The sequence below is a fragment of the Astyanax mexicanus genome, chromosome 23 (assembly GCF_023375975.1).
Source record: "Astyanax mexicanus isolate ESR-SI-001 chromosome 23, AstMex3_surface, whole genome shotgun sequence".
Lineage (NCBI taxonomy): Eukaryota > Metazoa > Chordata > Actinopteri > Characiformes > Acestrorhamphidae > Astyanax > Astyanax mexicanus.
The window spans coordinates 30,771,043-30,788,689 of record NC_064430.1 but is presented as its reverse complement, the minus strand read 5'-3'; the positions used below and the strand labels follow the sequence as shown (position 1 = coordinate 30,788,689).

Genomic DNA, 17,647 nt, shown 5'->3' with positions numbered 1-17,647 from the left:
AAACAGCAACTAATTTAAAGCATTAGTCTGTGTTTTTTAGTTGCTACAGGACTCTTATCTGACTGACAGCAGTTTTAACCAATCCAAGCTTTTTAAAATGACTTCTGCCCCCACGTGACTGCTGGTGGACCCTTCTCCTGATTTTGAGAAGGGTGCAGTAATTAATCTATAAGCAAAGTCAAAGCAAGTCTAACCAATCAGATTCATGATTTTCACTACGGGGGCGTGGTGAAGGTGTTATGCATTTCTTAGTCATAAACGGAGCTCATGCTGGATTAATTCAATAGTTAGAGAACTATCATGGAATTGCGGCTGCAAATCAGACAGATATTGTCTAATATTATATTAAAAAGGCCTTTAAAGGCTGTCCTTCAATGTGAAACTAATTCACAGTAATAAAAGGCCGCCTGACTGGTGAGTTTTTGTGTGTACCTAATGTTTTGGCTGCTCTGGTGTACTGTAGACATACAAATGAGTGATCTTTGTTGAACGGTTGTACTTGTAGGAAAATTAAGCATTTATTGTTGGGTCTATTGTACACTTTTGTAGTTTGTAGCTGTTGTATTTGTGGGCTGTTGATGTGTATTAAGTTAATATAACTAAATCAAGAGAGAATATGTAGTTATTATAATATTTATCTATGTGTCTGTCAACGGTGGCGGGGTGGGGGGGATGGGGGGGGGGATTACAGAAGGGGTACCCACTATATTCACTGCACGCCACTGCACTAATGCAAACGTATGTCTCAGTTCCACATACTGTTTATTCTAGTTACACTCTGACGTTTTTTTTTATCTGTTACATTTCAGTCACTAAAGTTTAGTTCCTAGTTCCTCTTATGTTTGTGTGAACATCATCTGTACTGCGCTGTATAACTTCTCTCTTTTAAGCTTCAGTGTTTTATTTCAGAGCGAAATTCTCAAAAAAGAGAAGAATCGAGGCTAACAGGCACTTCCTGATAGAAAGAGTGTAGGCACACTGTAAAAAAGAACAAAACAGTGTAAATAAACAGTAAAATACTGGCAGTTCATTTTATGCCATTTATTTTAACTTTATTTTTACTGCATATTGAATTACAGTATATGACAATAGAATAACAGTGTTTTTTGTTATGTTTGTTTTGTTAGAATGACAGTGTTATGGTATGTGTGTAACTGTTATGTCACTGTGCATCTACTGTATTTTATATACTGTAATTAACTGTTTGAATTAACTGAAAAAAAGTGTGCTAAAGTGCTAGCTTACGTTGGAAACTCTTGCTAACTTTCCTATTGGCTCCTGGAATCATTTATTTGCATAATGTTCGTGCCCCCTCCCACCCCAAGTTACTATTTTGCATTACATTTCATTATATTACATTACATTTGGCAGATATTTTTATCTAAAGCAACTTACAATAACTTTATAGCAGGGGTCGGCAATAAGCGGCCCATGAGCCAGATGTGGCCTGCAAGCATGGAACATCTGCCTCGAGAGGTTGTTGAACTATAATAAATGATAATGAAATAAATAAATAGATAAAATGCTTCTATGGCGAACTTTTGTTTACATTCCTCCCCTGTCTCCCTGTCTCTCTGCTGCGCTCGGCGTGACTTTATTTTCCGCCCGTTCTCATTTTTTCGCCCGTTACTGGGCTCCCTATCTCCTTATAAGGGCGATTTTCCCGGGCCATGTCCCAATTCACTAGCCGGAGCAGTGGTAGTGTATTGGGTCACAACCCTGACGACACAGGTTTGATCCCATGTGAGGAGCGGTGTGTTTATTTATTTATTTATTTATCATTTCCTCATCTTGGGTTTACCTGCTTTGAGATTAACTGTTCTACAATTGGGTTCAACAACCCTCTGGTCTAGAGAGCTACTAATCTGCAGCACTCCATCCCCCATTACACTGCATTTTCCAAAACAGATTCTTTTTTGTGGCCCGCCAAGTAATAGCTTAAAAAATATCTGACCCGCGGCCAAACTTAATTGCCGACCCCTGTTTTACAGTAAAGAAAATTGGTAACTTGCTCTAATGGTCTAAAACACCATGGTTCGGGGGACACGCCCATTATAAAAAGGTTGATGCCAAAAACCAATAGGAAAGATGTACCTTTTTATGTAAAGTACAAAGAAATGTAGCGGTAGAGGTTAGCTTATTTATTTAATATTTCTCAGCTGTTCGATTTAGGCAATATTTCCTAAAATATAGAATGATCTCTACCCATAGTTAGTGCATATTGTTGCTTTAATTTTATTGAGTAGATTATGTAGGATATATATATATATATATATATATATATATATATATATATATTGTTTTAGTGTCTATAATATAATAAAATGTAGGTGACAGCATGGATTGAAAAAAAAAAGGTTTCATACAGTTGCTTACTCAACTATTTTAATGTAAATTTGAAACAATGGGATTGTATACACTGTATACAAGTATTTTGACAGTGTACACATTAGTACAATGTTATTGTGTATAGCAGGGATGGGCAACTTCCATGATGGAGAGGGCCACATTTTTTTCAGCATGACCATTGGAGGGCCACATGACCTCGCACTTCAAATAATTGAATATGAAAAACGCTACAAATGATTTTCAATAAGAACAAATTTTATATGAATTTATATCTGTATGTTTACAGCACCAACATTTATCAACAACTATTTTCTGCATATTAATGCATTTTAATACGGCAAAAGACAAACCGTTTGCTTAAAAAAAGTGCAAAAAGGAAGTCCTTCATATCAAAGAACAAAAAGTTTGCTTAAAAAACTGATTGCAAATACAGTAGTTCCTCTGTGTAAAATAAGTTCATTATAACAAGTCCTTCATACGCAACAAGGACAAAACATTTGCTTATAAAAGTGCAAAAGGCAAAAGGGCCGCACTGAGTGATGACGAGGGCCGTGTGCGGCCCCCGGGCCGCCAGTTGCCCATCCCTGGTGTATAGTGTCTAACCTAAAGGGATAATGGTGCATATTTCCATAGCTTGAGATAAGACATGTATGTGTTATTTTGATAAATTACAATTATTTACTGTTATTGGTTAACTGATTGCTTTATTGTTAATTTACATGCAATATATGATTATTTAACAGTATTTTGCAGTTATTAACAAATATATTTTGATACTTGTTATATGTTTACACTTCATTGCAGTGCACACTGCACATTACAGAGTTAAACATTGATTGATGATTGCTGTTTAACCCAGAATTCATGTTAAAATTACTACAAACCAAATATAAAGACAGTGAAGTTAGCTGAATATATCTGTGTCTATTCCTGGATGTTGTGTTAACGTGTGGTTGTAACTCTCACACTCTGCATGTGTGTGTGTGATGAGGAAATAAAGCATATCTTTGCTGACATTTTATTAATTGAGTCTAATATAATAATCTGAAGGTGATTTTATATCTGTAGTTGGTTTGTATGTTTGGTTTGGTTTCACACAAGGAAAATCCCAGGTGCAACAAAATGCTGAAGTTGATTTATATAATATTTTTTTATATATCTTGTACATGCTAATAGATGCTTGATGTACACTTTTATAAAACGCACAGAAGTCAAATCTTGGACTTTAGAGCCCTACTCATATTACACTCTTTAAAACAGTGTTGCATTCTGGGACTAAAGTAGTTTGAGCTGTTTTTTGAAAACCCTTAATATATTGTAATCATTATTTCAGTATAAACTGCTGTTTTTTATTGTCTTTTTTATTGTAAAGCATTTTCACATGAATTATATGGAAAACAGTTGTTTATATAGCATATTTCACAAAGAAAGGCAGTTTAAAGTGATTTACATAAATAAAAGAAACATAAAAACAGCAAAGATAACAGGTAATTTACAAAATATGTACAGAAAATAAAATTATAAAATAGAATAGATGTAGTGCAACACTGTAAATAAGAGCCAGTTCTCAGTCTTTGTAGCATTCAAGCTAAAAGCTGCTCCACCATGTTAAACCTTGGATTTTTGAGGCCTACTCGGATTACACTCTTTAAACAGTGATGCATTCTGGGACTAAACCATTTAGAAAGCCTGTCACCATAACTCCATTTTTGTGGAATTTTTTATGCGGTATATTCTCCAGGATATTATTGTAATATAAGCTTTTAATGTCATTTTAAGGCCATTATATTTTATTAATAAAATTGTAATATAATAGCATTTGCAATTATGAATTTACACCCGTTTAAAGAGCAACATTTTTTAAAATTTATTATTAAAGAGCCACTAAACTCTAAACCATCTTTTTTTCCATTAATAGCTGAAATGTGTTCCTTTGAAGTAATAAAACATACCAATCCTGATTACATTTTTATAAACATTTTCTAACCTTTAAAAAACACTTTTATAGTGGTAATAAAACAGCGGCCTCTCATGTACAGCTGTGCTATGGGTGAAAATTGTGTGTTTGTGTACTTTGGTACGCAGAAACATCACAATATGCAGATCAGTCTACCAATAATAGCGCCCCCTTCTGCTGGCATCCAACCATCTGTGTCTCACCACTATCAGAGGCACACTGCTGCTGCTGCAGCTCAGCCAATCAACTCTCCTGCGTCTAAACCCATACATCACCCAGTGCCCCTCCCAAACTACCCCTTCCCTTTTTAGCCTTTTTCAAATTTGAGTTTTGAGTGGAGTCAGCAAAAATCAGGGGGTTTAGTGCTTCTTTAAGAAAATTCAGACGTGTTTTTAAAGCGTTTTTTTAAATATCATGATTAAATAAAACATACATTAAAAAACACTGAGTCTTTGTATTGTTTTGTTTTAAAAGAGTTGAAATTGTTGTATTGTTTGATTTGGGTCCCCATTATCTGCTATCCTACTAGAAGCTATTGTACCTGAGATCCTCCAAACATTTAATACATAAGAAATAACAATCACATGTTATACTTATAAATACACATATAAACACAACTACAACATATAGTAAACAATGCCATCACATTCACATTAATGGACTTTCATTTAGTCATTCATTTATTCATTAAACCTGATTAATCCATAGTCAATAAATCACTGTAGAGTCACAGTTTTCTGTAAAATATACTTTTTTTAATGTGGGACAAGTTTTACTGCTAATAAATATAGATAGATAGATAGATAGATAGATAGATAGATAGATAGATAGATAGATAGATAGATAGATAGATAGATAGATACTTTATTGATCCCAGAGGGTTGAAAGTATAGACATCCAGCAGCAGGTATGTATAGTACACAAAGTTACAAAAAGATAAAATATAACGATACATATAAATACAATAAAATAAAAAAATAGAATGAAAAGTATAAATATACAGTCTTTAGTGTGTGTGTGTGAGATGTAAAATGGAGGTAGTGCAGTTGAACAGAATAGACAGTGAACACCAGTTGTAATGTGCATAAGGTAAGGATAACTGATGTCAGCCATACAGAAAGTGCAAATACACTGTCAGGATTGACCCAGGCAGGGAGACGAGGAGACGGACGCAAGTGCAGGTAGGGTGAAATAAATTATAATTTAATAAATAAGTAACAAGTAAACAAAGAAACAAGGAACAAGTAAACAAGTAACAAAGATAAATGAATAACCAAAAACCAAAACAAACCAGTGAAACTAGAGAACATAAACTAAACAAAACAAGAAGTACTAATGATAAACAAACAGGGAGTAAATAAACAAAGAAACAAACGAGGGACTGAATAAATACAAAACTAAACTGGGCAGGGATAAATATATACAAGGAAATAAACAAGAAGCTAAACAAGACTAGGAAAACTAAACTAAGCAGGGCAAGGGAGAAAACAATGGAAATAAACAGGGAACTAGAAATAGTAATAACAAGAAGATAAACAAAGGACAAGGGCTAAGACTAAGAAAACGAGGGCTAAGCTAGAGAACACGAGATCGACAAAACAAAGGAGGGTAGTGCAAAGACCGACAGAGACAAAGTGGCACAGGGGATCTATATAAAGAAACAGGAAACATACTAGAATTGGAAACACCTGGGGAAGGGGCGGAGCTACAAATGAGAAACACGTGGTGGAAAACTACTGACAAGAGACACAGAGGAGCACAGGTCAAGTGGGAATAACACACAGAGACATGAGACAAGACCAGGACGTGACATACACAGTTATATAATAATTTTAATTTAGCAGTGCAAAAGATACGAAAACAGTAGATGAATGAACTAGTGAATGAACTACTAGTGCAAAATAGGGTAGAACTGTAAAAATAGTGTTATAGGCATCAGCAAGACTGAGAGTGTGACCATAGCTGAGGGTGTGGTCATGGTGTGGCCAGAGTTGCCGGAATAAAAAGGAGTAACAGAGTCTTCAGTTTGCTGTGCTGAGAGGAGTTGAACAGTCTTATGGCCTGAGGGACAAAAGACTTTCTGAGTCTGTCTGTGGAGCAGGACTGGGACAGCAGTCTGCCGCTGAATGAGCTCCTCTGCCTGGTGATGGTGCTGTGCAGAGGATGGTGAACATTGTCCATGATGTTCAGCAGCTTACTGAGGGCTCTCCTCTCTGCCAGTGGTGTTAAGGACTCCAGCTCTAGTCCCAGCACAGAACCAGCTTTCCTGACCAGCCTGTTCAGTCGTCCAGTGTCCCTCCCCAACACACTACAGCGTAGAAGAGGACGTTGGCTACCACAGACTGGTAGAACATCAGCAGGAGTTTCTGGCAGATGTTGAAGGACCAGAGTCTGACCAGTCACCAACATAACATTAGTTGTTAGAATAATTATATTTATTTTGTAATAATTACATTACTACACAAACATAACACATAATATACGAATGAATCAAATAGTTCTGGTTACAATGCACAAACAATTTAGGCCCCAATTTTGCTGGAAGGAGAAACTGAGGGGGAGAAAAGTAGAAGTTCACAATAAAAGCATTAAAAAGCAGCAGCTATTCTCCAAGTAAACTTTAAAAAAATATATACACAGTATTCCAAATTATTATGCAAATTATATTTCCCCCTGATTTTTCTAATTAGTCGATGCAAATGACAGCCAGTATAATTCATAAGTCACCACTCGTTAGAGTATAAACGGAATTTTATTGAACAAACCTCCCGATTATAACAGATAATACTCTACAAAAATAAAAAGAAAAAACTCAAAATGCCACATTTTTATGCACAGCAGAGGTTCAAAACATTGTATAAGTTGTAAAGAACTAAAAATAATCATTTGTTGAATTTGCAGCATTAGGAGGATTTCACATTCACAGACAACAAAAGCTATTTCAATCAAAAACATCCTAACAGTCCGAGTTACATGTTGACATAGGAACCCTTCTTTGAAATCACAATTCGTGCATCCATTGAACTTAGTTTTTGGTGAGTTTCTGCTTGAATTTCTTAGCTTGATGTCAGAATAGCCTCCCAGAGCTCAGGGGAAGATGGAGCCACACCATGAGTTTCTCTCCTTTTATGCCCATAACAGCCAATGACACAGAGGTGTCTGTAATGCATGAAGATGATTTTGCTCCGGAAGGCACGGTTCTTCTTTTTGTACCATGGAAGAAAGTGGTCAGTCAGAAACTCTATATACTTTGCTGAAGTCATTTCCACACCTTCCGGGACCCTATAACGGGCTACCAGCTCTCTCCCCATGATTCAGGCCCAAAACATGACTCCGCCCCCTCCTTGCTGATGTCGCAGCCTTGTTGGGACATGGTAGCCATCCACCAATCATCCACTACTCCATCCATCTGCACCATCCAGGGTTAAACAGCACTCATCAGTAAACAAGACTGTTAGGAAATGAGTCTTCATGTATGTCTGGAAACACTGCAGCCGATTTTGCTTCTGAGCTCTGGTTGGAGGTGGCCAAATAGTAGTTTTATGCACAACTGCAAGCCTTTGGAGGATGCTTTACCTTGAGGTTTGCAGGACTCCAGAGGCACCAGCAGCTTTAAATACCTGTTTGCTGGTTTGTAATGGCACTTTAGCAGCTGCTCTCTTAATCAAATGAATTTGCCTGGCAGAAATCCTCCTCATTTTGCCTTTATCTGCACAAATCCATCCGTGCTCTGAATCAGCCACTAATCTCTTCACAGTACAATGATCACGCTCAAGTTTTTGTAAAATATCTAATGTTTTTATAGCTTGTCCAAAGAGACAAAGAGCCGTGAGACACAATACCATGAGTTTAATTAAAGAACAAAAAAAAATCTTTATGACACTTTGGAATGCAGTGTATTTATTTAGCATGGTCATTTTTTCAAAGAAACAACACATATGTAAATAGCTGCACTTTTTTACACTGAGAAATTGTTTGTTATCTACACATCTGAGCTGTAGCACACAACCCTGTTTAAGTACAGGGGTTGGACAATGAAACTGAAACACCTGGTTTAGACCACAATAATTTATTGTGGTGACGGACAGTTCTGGTGGAAACAGGAGAGCTGAGGTGCACATTGAATTCTGCGTGATTTGATCAGCCGTGGTTTTATGTTTTTTGGATACAATCCGGGTTAGCACCCGAACATCCCTTTCAGACAGCTTCCTCTTACAGCGTCCACAGTTAATCCTGTTGGATGTGGTTGGTCCTTCTTGGTGGTATGCTGACATTACTCTGGATACTGTGGCTCTTGATGCATCACAAACACTTGCTGTCTTGGTCACAGATGCTCCAGCAAGATGTGCACCAACAATTTGTCCTCTTTTGAACTCTGGTATGTTACTCATAATGTTGTTTCCATTGCAATATTTTGAGCAGAACTGTGCTCTTACCCTGCTAATTGAACCTTTACACTCTGCTCTTACTGGTGCAATGTGCAATTAATGAAGATTGGCCACCAGGCTGCTCCAATTTAGCCATAAAACCTCCCACACTAAAATGACAGGAGTTTCAGTTTCATTGTCCAACCCCTGTAATTTGTTGGCCTTCTTCTGTTTGGTTACTAATTGATTGGTAATAATCTTCTTATTAAAGCAGTTTGTTTACTACACTAAAACAAGTTTAGCACACACACATTTCTTACAGAAATGTACACATGTAAACAAATTTAATATTTTAAAGTTGCAATATATGCTTATTGTATATATATATATTATATATAAATAAACAATAATGAATTACTGATTCCTAATTAACCATGTGCCTTAACGTTGACAGCTCTAATATACAAATAAATGACTGCCATGATGTTGCTAAGTGGTTGGTATGGTATGCCAGGTGGTTGCTATGGTGTTGCTAAGTAGTTGGTATGGAGTTGCTAAGTGGTTGCTAGGTGATTGTCATGGTATGCTGTAATGTTGCTAACTGGTTGTGCAGTGGTCTTACATAACATTATATTACATCACATTTGGCAGACACTTTTGTCCAAAGCGACTTACAATAATGATGTCTAAAGAGTAATAGAAGTTCAAGGTAAAAAAAAATGGTGTTGATGGGCAGTTGCTATGGTATTCCAGGTTGTTTCTATGGGGCCTTAGGTGGTTGCTCAAGAGTAGTTTTTGTTGTAACTAATGTAGTTGGTGGGGTGTTTCAATTGTATTACACTGCAAATCACTTACTACAGCTATTGCATTGGCATAGAAAAGGGGGGGGGGCTTAATATCAGAGACAGGTGGATTTGTCCCCCAATAAATTATACTGCAAAAAAGGCAGAAATTGTTTGCAAATAAACGTTTACTTTGAAATGCACTGAAATCTGCACCCCCGCCGAGAAAAGCAGCCCCTCTCGGGAGCACGTTTCTAAGTTAAGTTAAAGCAATTATCTCCACTTTTGTCTAGAAGATGATGCATACGTGCTGCGGAGAGGGGGTGCTTTTCCTGGCCGGGGTGCCGAATTCAGCACCCCCACCAAGAAAAGCACCCCCCCTTGGGAGAGACTACAGGTGACGTTCCTTTTCCTTAATACTTCAGTGTAGCTTAGAACAGTATCTTGGGTATTTCCATTTTCTAAGTAAAGTTAAAGCCAAGAAGACGTGGGTGCGCGCTCCTGAGAGGAGGTGCTTTTTATTGGCAACAATGACAATATACAATGAACAAAAACAACATCCTAACAGTCCAAGTTACATGTTAACATAGATGGAGATGATGGAGCCACATCATGAGTTTCTCTCCTTTTATGCCCATAACAGCCAATGACACAGAGGTATCTGTAATGCATGAAGATGATTTTGCTCCGGAAGGCACGGTTCTTCTTTTTGTACCATGGAAGAAAGTGGTCAGTCAGAAACTCTATATACTTTGCTGAAGTCATTTCCACACCTTCCGGGACCCTATAACGGGCTACCAGCTCTCTCCCCATGATTCAGGCCCAAAACATGACTCCGCCCCCTCCTTGCTGATGTCGCAGCCTTGTTGGGACATGGTGGCCATCCACCAATCATCCACTACTCCATCCATCTGCACCATCCAGGGTTAAACAGCACTCATCAGTAAACAAGACTGTTAGGAAATGAGTCTTCATGTATGTCTGGAAACACTGCAGCCGATTTTGCTTCTGAGCTCTGGTTGGAGGTGGCCAAATAGTAGTTTTATGCACAACTGCAAGCCTTTGAAGGATCCTTTACCTTGAGGTTTGCAGGACTCCAGAGGCACCAGCAGCTTTAAATACCTGTTTGCTGGTTTGTAATGGCACTTTAGCAGCTGCTCTCTTAATCAAATGAATTTGCCTGGCAGAAATCCTCCTCATTTTGCCTTTATCTGCACAAATTCATCCGTGCTCTGAATCAGCCACTAATCTCTTCAGAGTACAATGATCACGCTCAAGTTTTTGTGAAATATCTAATGTTTTCATAGCTTGTCCAAGGCACTGCACTATTTGATGTTTTTCGGCAGCAGAGAGGTCCTTTTTCTTTTCCATGTTGCTTAAAACCTGTGGCCTGCTATTAGTAGTGTTTCTTTAATTGGGCTCACCTGGCAAACTAACTGTCAGAGGTGTCTGAGATTGATTTCAGTGAGCCAAAGAGCCCTGAGACACAATACCATGAGTTTAATTAAAGAACAAAAAAAAAATCTTTATGATACTTTGGAATGCAGTGTATTTATTTAGCATTGTCATTTGTTTAAAGAAACAACATATATGTAAATAGCTGCACATTTTTTACACTGGAAAATTGTTTGTTATCTACACATCTGAGCTGTATAGCACACAACCACAGGTAATTATTTAACCTGTTTAAGTACAGGGGTTGGACAATGAAACTGAAACACATGGTTTTAGATCACAATAATTGATTGTGGTGACGGACAGTTCTGGTGGAAACAGGAGAGTTGAGGAGATCATTGAATTCTGCGTGATTTGATCAGCCGTGGTTTTATGTTTTTTTTGGATACGATCCGGGTTAGCACCCGAACATCCCTTTCAGACAGCTTCCTCTTACAGCGTCCACAGTTAATCCTGTTGGATGTGGTTGGTCCTTCTTGCTGGTATGCTGACATTACCCTGGATACCGTGGCTCTTGATACATGACAAAGACTTGCTGTCTTGTTCACAGATGTCTTCTTTGTCCTCTTTTGAACTCTGGTATATCACCCATAATGTTGTGTGCATTGCAATATTTAGAGCAGAACTGTGCTCTTACCCTGCTAATTGAACCTAATGAAGATTGGCCACCAGGCTGCTCCAATTTAGCCAATGAAACCTCCCACACTAAAATTGTTGGAATGGAGTTGCTAAATGGTTGCTAGGTGATTGCTATGGTATGCTGTAATGTTGCTAACTGGTTGTGCAGTGGTCTTACATAACATTATATTACATCACATTTGGCAGACGCTTTTGTCCAAAGCGACTTACAATAATGATGTCTAAAGAGTAATAGAAGTTCAAGGTAAAAAAAATGGTGTTGCTGGGCAGCTGCTATGGTATTCCAGGTTGTTTCTATGGGGTTGTTGCTCAAGAGTTGGCGAGTAGTCTCTGTTGTAACTAATGTTGTTGGTGGCGTTGAAAACTGCCAGAGCTGCAGGTCAGTCCTCAGTGCTCATTCTGCTGGACCTCTCGGCCGCATTTGACACAGTCAACCATGACTTCCTCCTAACTATACTCTCAAACATGGGGATCGCAGACAATGTGCTGTCATGGTTCAGATCGTACCTCACTGGGCGCTCGTTCAAGGTGTCGTGGCAAGGACAGCTGTCCTCAGCCCACTCCTTATCCACTGGGGTTCCCCAAGGTTCGGTACTGGGACCCCTTCTCTTCTCCATATACACCACCTCTCTTGGTCAGGTTGTCCGCTCACACGGATTTTCCTACCATTGCTTTGCTGATGACACCCAGCTATACCTGTCGTTCTCACCTGAAGATCACTCAATCTCTGCACGGATATCGCAGTGTCTCTCTGACATATCCTCATGGATGAAGGACAATCACCTTCAATTAAATCTCTCAAAGACTGAACTTCTGGTTATACCAGCAAAACCATCTTTTCAACACAACTTCTCTATAAGTATCGACTCTCTCTCTCTCTCACACCGACAAAGGTTGCTAGGAACCTGGGTGTTCTGGTTGATGACCAACTCTCCTTCACGCACCATGTGGCCTCAGTTGCTCGGTCCTGCCGCTTTGCGCTCTATAACATCCGAAAAATTAGACCGTTCTTGATGCAACAGGCCACCCAACTCCTGGTGCAAGCGGTCGTCATCTCACGCCTCGACTACTGCAATGCCCTGCTAACTGGCCTCCCGGCCTGTGTAGTAAAACCACTCCAGATGATTCAGAATGCAGCAGCACGTTTGGTCTTCAACCAGCCAAAACGGGCACATGTCACCCCGCTGCTCATTGAGCTCCATTGGCTACCAGTTGATGCTCGCATCAAATTCAAAGCTCTTGCAATCGCCTACAAGGTGATGACAGAACAGGCTCCTTCCTACCTGCACTTGCTCCTGAAGGCTTACGCTACCTCCCGGCCGCTGCGCTCCTCCAATGAACGTCGCCTCGCTTTGCCAAACATTCACACAAAGCAATCCTGACTGTTCTCATAAAGAGTTCCCCAATGGTGGAACAAACTACCTTCCACTACCAGATCAGGAGAATCTCTCGCTATCTTTAAGAAACTCCTGAAGACAGAGCTCTTCAAAGAGCACTTACTCTCCTAACACCTCTAACTAACTACCTTCTACTACCAGATCAGGAGAATCTCTCACTATCTTTAATAAACTCCTGAAGACAGAGTTCTTCAAAGAGCACTTACTCTCCTAACACCTCTAACACACTAACTACTTCTAACCTCATTTCCTTCTTCCCCTCCTTCACTCCTCTATCCTATTATTCCCCTTTGTCCTCCTTTTATCCCTATCCAAAGATGTTTTACCTTCAAACTTATTTTACATTGTACTTGACTATTGTAAGTCGCTTTGGACAAAAGCGTCTGCCAAATGTAATGTAATGTAATGTAATGTAATGTAATGTGTTTCAATAAAAATGCTGTGCAATTACTTGAAATATACTATATTGTATTACATTGACTTCCATTTAAAGTTAAGAACGTTTTTCCTCTACAGTCACCATTTAGGAGATTTTTCATTGGACAGTGACAAAATAAAGAAGTTGTACAGAGAAAACTCTAGATTATGTAATCTCTCAGTCTGTTCTCTATGTTGCTGATATTCTGGTGTCACACACGTGTGGATAAGGTCACCCTTTTGAGGTTTGAGGTTTCTCCTCATTAACCCAGCTGCCTGTCCAGACCAAACATATACCTTGTTTGGTCTGGACCAAAATAGCAGGTGTAAAATGTAATAAAATGACTAAATTGGATCTGACCAAAAGAGGTTTTGGTCTGAATAAACTGAACCATGACTTTTTTTTAGATGGTCCAGACTGATGTTTGGTGCAAGTATACACAGTTAGGGCGTTTTTCCAACCAGTGATTTGCTTTTATAGGTTTGAATACAGTACTCATACTCGGACGCACACCAAAACAACGGCAACTGAGAGGTCTCAGTTCAAACCAACAGTGGAACGGTTCTGTTTGTGATAAGAATGTGATCCGGTCTCGATCCAATGCGAACTATCAAATATACTCATTGTGTTTGAGCTAAATGGCTGTGCAGGTGCAGTTATTTACTACCCAAATAATTACTACAGCTATTGCATTGGTGTAGGAACCAGTATGGAATATTAGAGATAGGTGGATTTGTCCCCCCAAAAATGATACCGCAAAAAAAGCAGAAATCATTTTTAAATAACTTTTTATTTTGAAAGCGTGCCGAAATCTGCACCCCTCCGCCAAGAAAAGCAGCCCCTCTCAGGAGCATGTTTCTAAGTGAAGTTATCTAAGTACTGCAAAGAGGGGGGGGCTTTTCATGGTGGGGGTGCAGATTTAGGCACTACTATGGTACCGAATTCAGCACCCCCGCCCAGGAGAGGCTGCAGGTGACGTTTCTTTTTCCTTATTTGTTCAGCGTAGCTTAGAACAGTATCTTGGGTATTTCCAAGTAAAGTTAAAGCCAAGAAAACGTGGGTGCGCGCTCCTGAGAGAAGGTGCTTTTCCTGGCGGGGTGTTGAACTCCGGCTTTACACGTGAGGTCAGAGATGAGAGCAATGAATCGCAACAATGACAATATACTGAAATAAAACAACTTTTAGGTAATGTGTTGTTCTGCTAACAGACTGGGAGGGTTTGGGTTGTCTAACGTTTACATTAACTGCTGCCAAAAATCTCTATGAAAAGGTAGTTACATTATATTAATAAAAGGACCCCTTCATAAGAAGTGCTTTCAGTAGACATAATTTAAAACACAGGACCAAACGCTACTGAGTTTTTTTAAAAAGGGGAGAAAATGTAAATATACAACAGAATTGACATGCCAATACATAATAATAATAATAATAATAATAATAATAATAATAATAATAATAATAACCACATCTGTTATATTATTTTAAATATTAGGTTATAACCGATCAGTTTTTTGTCATATGTAATTAATTCAAACATTGTATGCATAATTTTTTCTAACAACAGTAACTGTAATGTGAAGTAACATGTTTAGGTTGTAAAATCACCTTTGGTTGTATTTACTAATAATAAACAGAAGTACAAAAATATATATATTTTGTGTTTTTGTGATTAACTGTAATTCTGCAAATGTTGTTCTAAGTCACTATAGGGTGAACTTTGATTCATATTAGCAAATGTGCCAAATACTGACTTACGGGGTGAATAGTTATGCACACTGATGTTTTCAGTTATTTTGTCCTATTTGTTGTTTGCTTCACAATAACAAAAATGTTAAATGTTGAAAGTTGTATGCATGGTTTGTAAATTAAATGATGCAGACCCTCAAATATTCCCTTTGAATTCCAGGTTGTGAGGTAACAATATGTGAAAAATGTAAAGGGGGGTGAATACTTTCGAAAGGCACTGTACATTCAGTATTACACATTAGAGATTATCATATCCAAAACAAACAAACAGAAAAAAATACATATATTTATTTATTAAATATTTCCCCACAGTTCTGCTGATAAGTACAAATGAAGAATATAGAGGGGGAGGGGGCACAGGAAGTGAAGTAAATTAGTAGCAGCTCTTGCTTCTGCTTTTTTTAGTAAAGTGTGAGCAGTAGAGTCATGGCGCTGCTGCAGTTCACTCTCCTGCTGGTGTTTCTCACTGAATGCTGTGGTGAGTAATATTCTCTTTTTATATTAGTAGGACTGTATTATTGTTTTACATGGTGTTTTAGTTACTAACACTACTCTATATGACTTTTTTTTTAAAGATCTATTGTACATTTTTAGAAGGAATGGTACCATCCTGTACCTAGAACAGTAAAATCACTTGTCACTGTGGCAGAACCCCTTCAGAATACAGATTTATTTTCTTATAGGGAGAAAAGTGTACCCTGTGTACTGTTTGAACCTTAAGGGAAATATTGTGTACTCTAGGAAACATAGTTCTACCTATAGGTTCCCACAAAGTAAGAGCATGTAATTTGTATAATTTGCACCATCATGTACCTTTATTTCTGAGAGCGTAGATACTAATGATATGACACTAATGATACTCCAGCATTACTCTCTGTTCCAGTGTCTCTATTTTATTAGTGCAATATGTGAAATCAAATATATTTATACTGTCTTACAATCATTTCTTTTTCTTCTTTAAGGGGAAACTCACTTCATTTATAAAACAGAGGATAAAGAACTAGAGTTGAAGTGTGAAACAAACAAATGGCAGAGAAGCACAAAATCTGACAACAAGATCGACCTGAGCTGCTCAGTACAGTGTGAGACTGGTAAAACTAAGCTTGAGGATGATGATTTAGAGAAACCCTCATTTTGCTCAAAGGATAAAGTTTCTCAGTCTGGTCCTGTTTGCTCACTGGAAGTAGAGAAGAGTGGATATTATTCCTGTGTTAAATCTCTGGATCCTGGTTTCCTTTTCCCTTTTAAATCATCTCCCAACAACGTTATCCAGTCTTACATCATCGCTGTTCAGAACCCATCCTGTGAGTAACTTTATTTTCTCTTATTACCACTTTATTAAACTTGTTAAAAAGGGCTCAAAATGTTCTTTGTGTGATAATATAGAAGAACCACTTTTTTTTGTTCCCAAAAGAATCATATATTAGAGGTTATGGAGTGTAAAAGAATGTCAAAATAGAATATTACAGAATTATTGCATTTATTATTATTATTATTATTATTATTATTATTATTATTGTTATATTATATATTAACAGTAGTAATTTGACACTGTTACAAAAAATCCAAAATGTAAAAAAAAAACTTTCTTACATATTTAAAAAAAAACTTTATTTGGTTCTTTAAATGTTTGAACGGTTCCTCATTCTCACATATCACTAAAACAAACAATGTGATTTATTCATCATCTACTACATTAATTTTTTCGGTAGAAAAAACATTATTTCACCCCACCTTTTGAGAGCCTTGGGGTCCCTGTTAACAGAGGCGTGCAGACATAGACATTAACTCTGCCCTTTATCAACCAAAGTGCCCTTTTGAAACTTCGTTTTTTTTAAATATTATTATTATTAAGATTTTACTGAGGCCGGTTTAAAATGATATTTTGAAAACCTGAGCGATTAAAAACGAGTGAAAACAGAATGCCCTGAAATCAGCTCGCACACACCCGACCTCTCTCTTCTTCTGTCACGTGACACACTAGATGCGCTGCAGCAGCAGCAGTTCAGTTCAGCGAGTCTTCAGCACAGCACGCACGGCAACAGATAGGCTTCTTCTCCCCCGTGTCTCACCAGCCAGGTAACATACACATCAAGTAAAATTCTACCGTTTGCCCTCTAAACCCAACGTGAAATCATTTTGTTGTGCAGTAAAATGTCTCATACAGCACCAAACTACTATGTATTTTATCAGTTGGTGGTGTGACATTTTTCCATTGAAAACTCACGTTTAGAGAATGTTACAAATAAAAGTCAAATTTCATTCAACACCTGCGTGTAATTGTTTTTATAATGAAGTGTTCCACGTGCGCTAAAAAGTGCCCTTTTCCCCCCTGAGCACTTACCCCCCAAAATGTCTGTGCACGCCACTGCCTGTTAATATATAATTAACAATACCGAATAATAATTATGATCTGAAGCACACCAGCGGGTCCACCTCTGAATGGCTCAACCAAACAAAAATAAGTCAAAATAAAAGTTTTGGAGTGGCCGAGTCATAGTCTGGTCATAAATCTGATTGAGACGCTGTGGCACGAT

General features: G+C 38.0%; 1 protein-coding gene across 2 annotated transcripts in view; it reads left to right on the top strand.

The window, feature by feature from the left end:
- Window positions 1-17,647, top strand: part of LOC111191148 (uncharacterized) — a 106,880-nt gene that overhangs the window by 14,929 nt on the left and 74,304 nt on the right. Inside the window, exon 1 of one of the 2 annotated variants that reach the window (XM_049471319.1) lies at window positions 15,535-15,588. The exons of the other annotated variant lie outside the window; for it this stretch is intronic. Within the exon in view, the coding sequence (XP_049327276.1) occupies window positions 15,537-15,588 (52 nt within the window). The 5' untranslated portion in view covers window positions 15,535-15,536. Of the gene's footprint in view, window positions 1-15,534; window positions 15,589-17,647 lie in introns of those variants that run through there. 2 annotated transcript variants of the gene reach the window in all.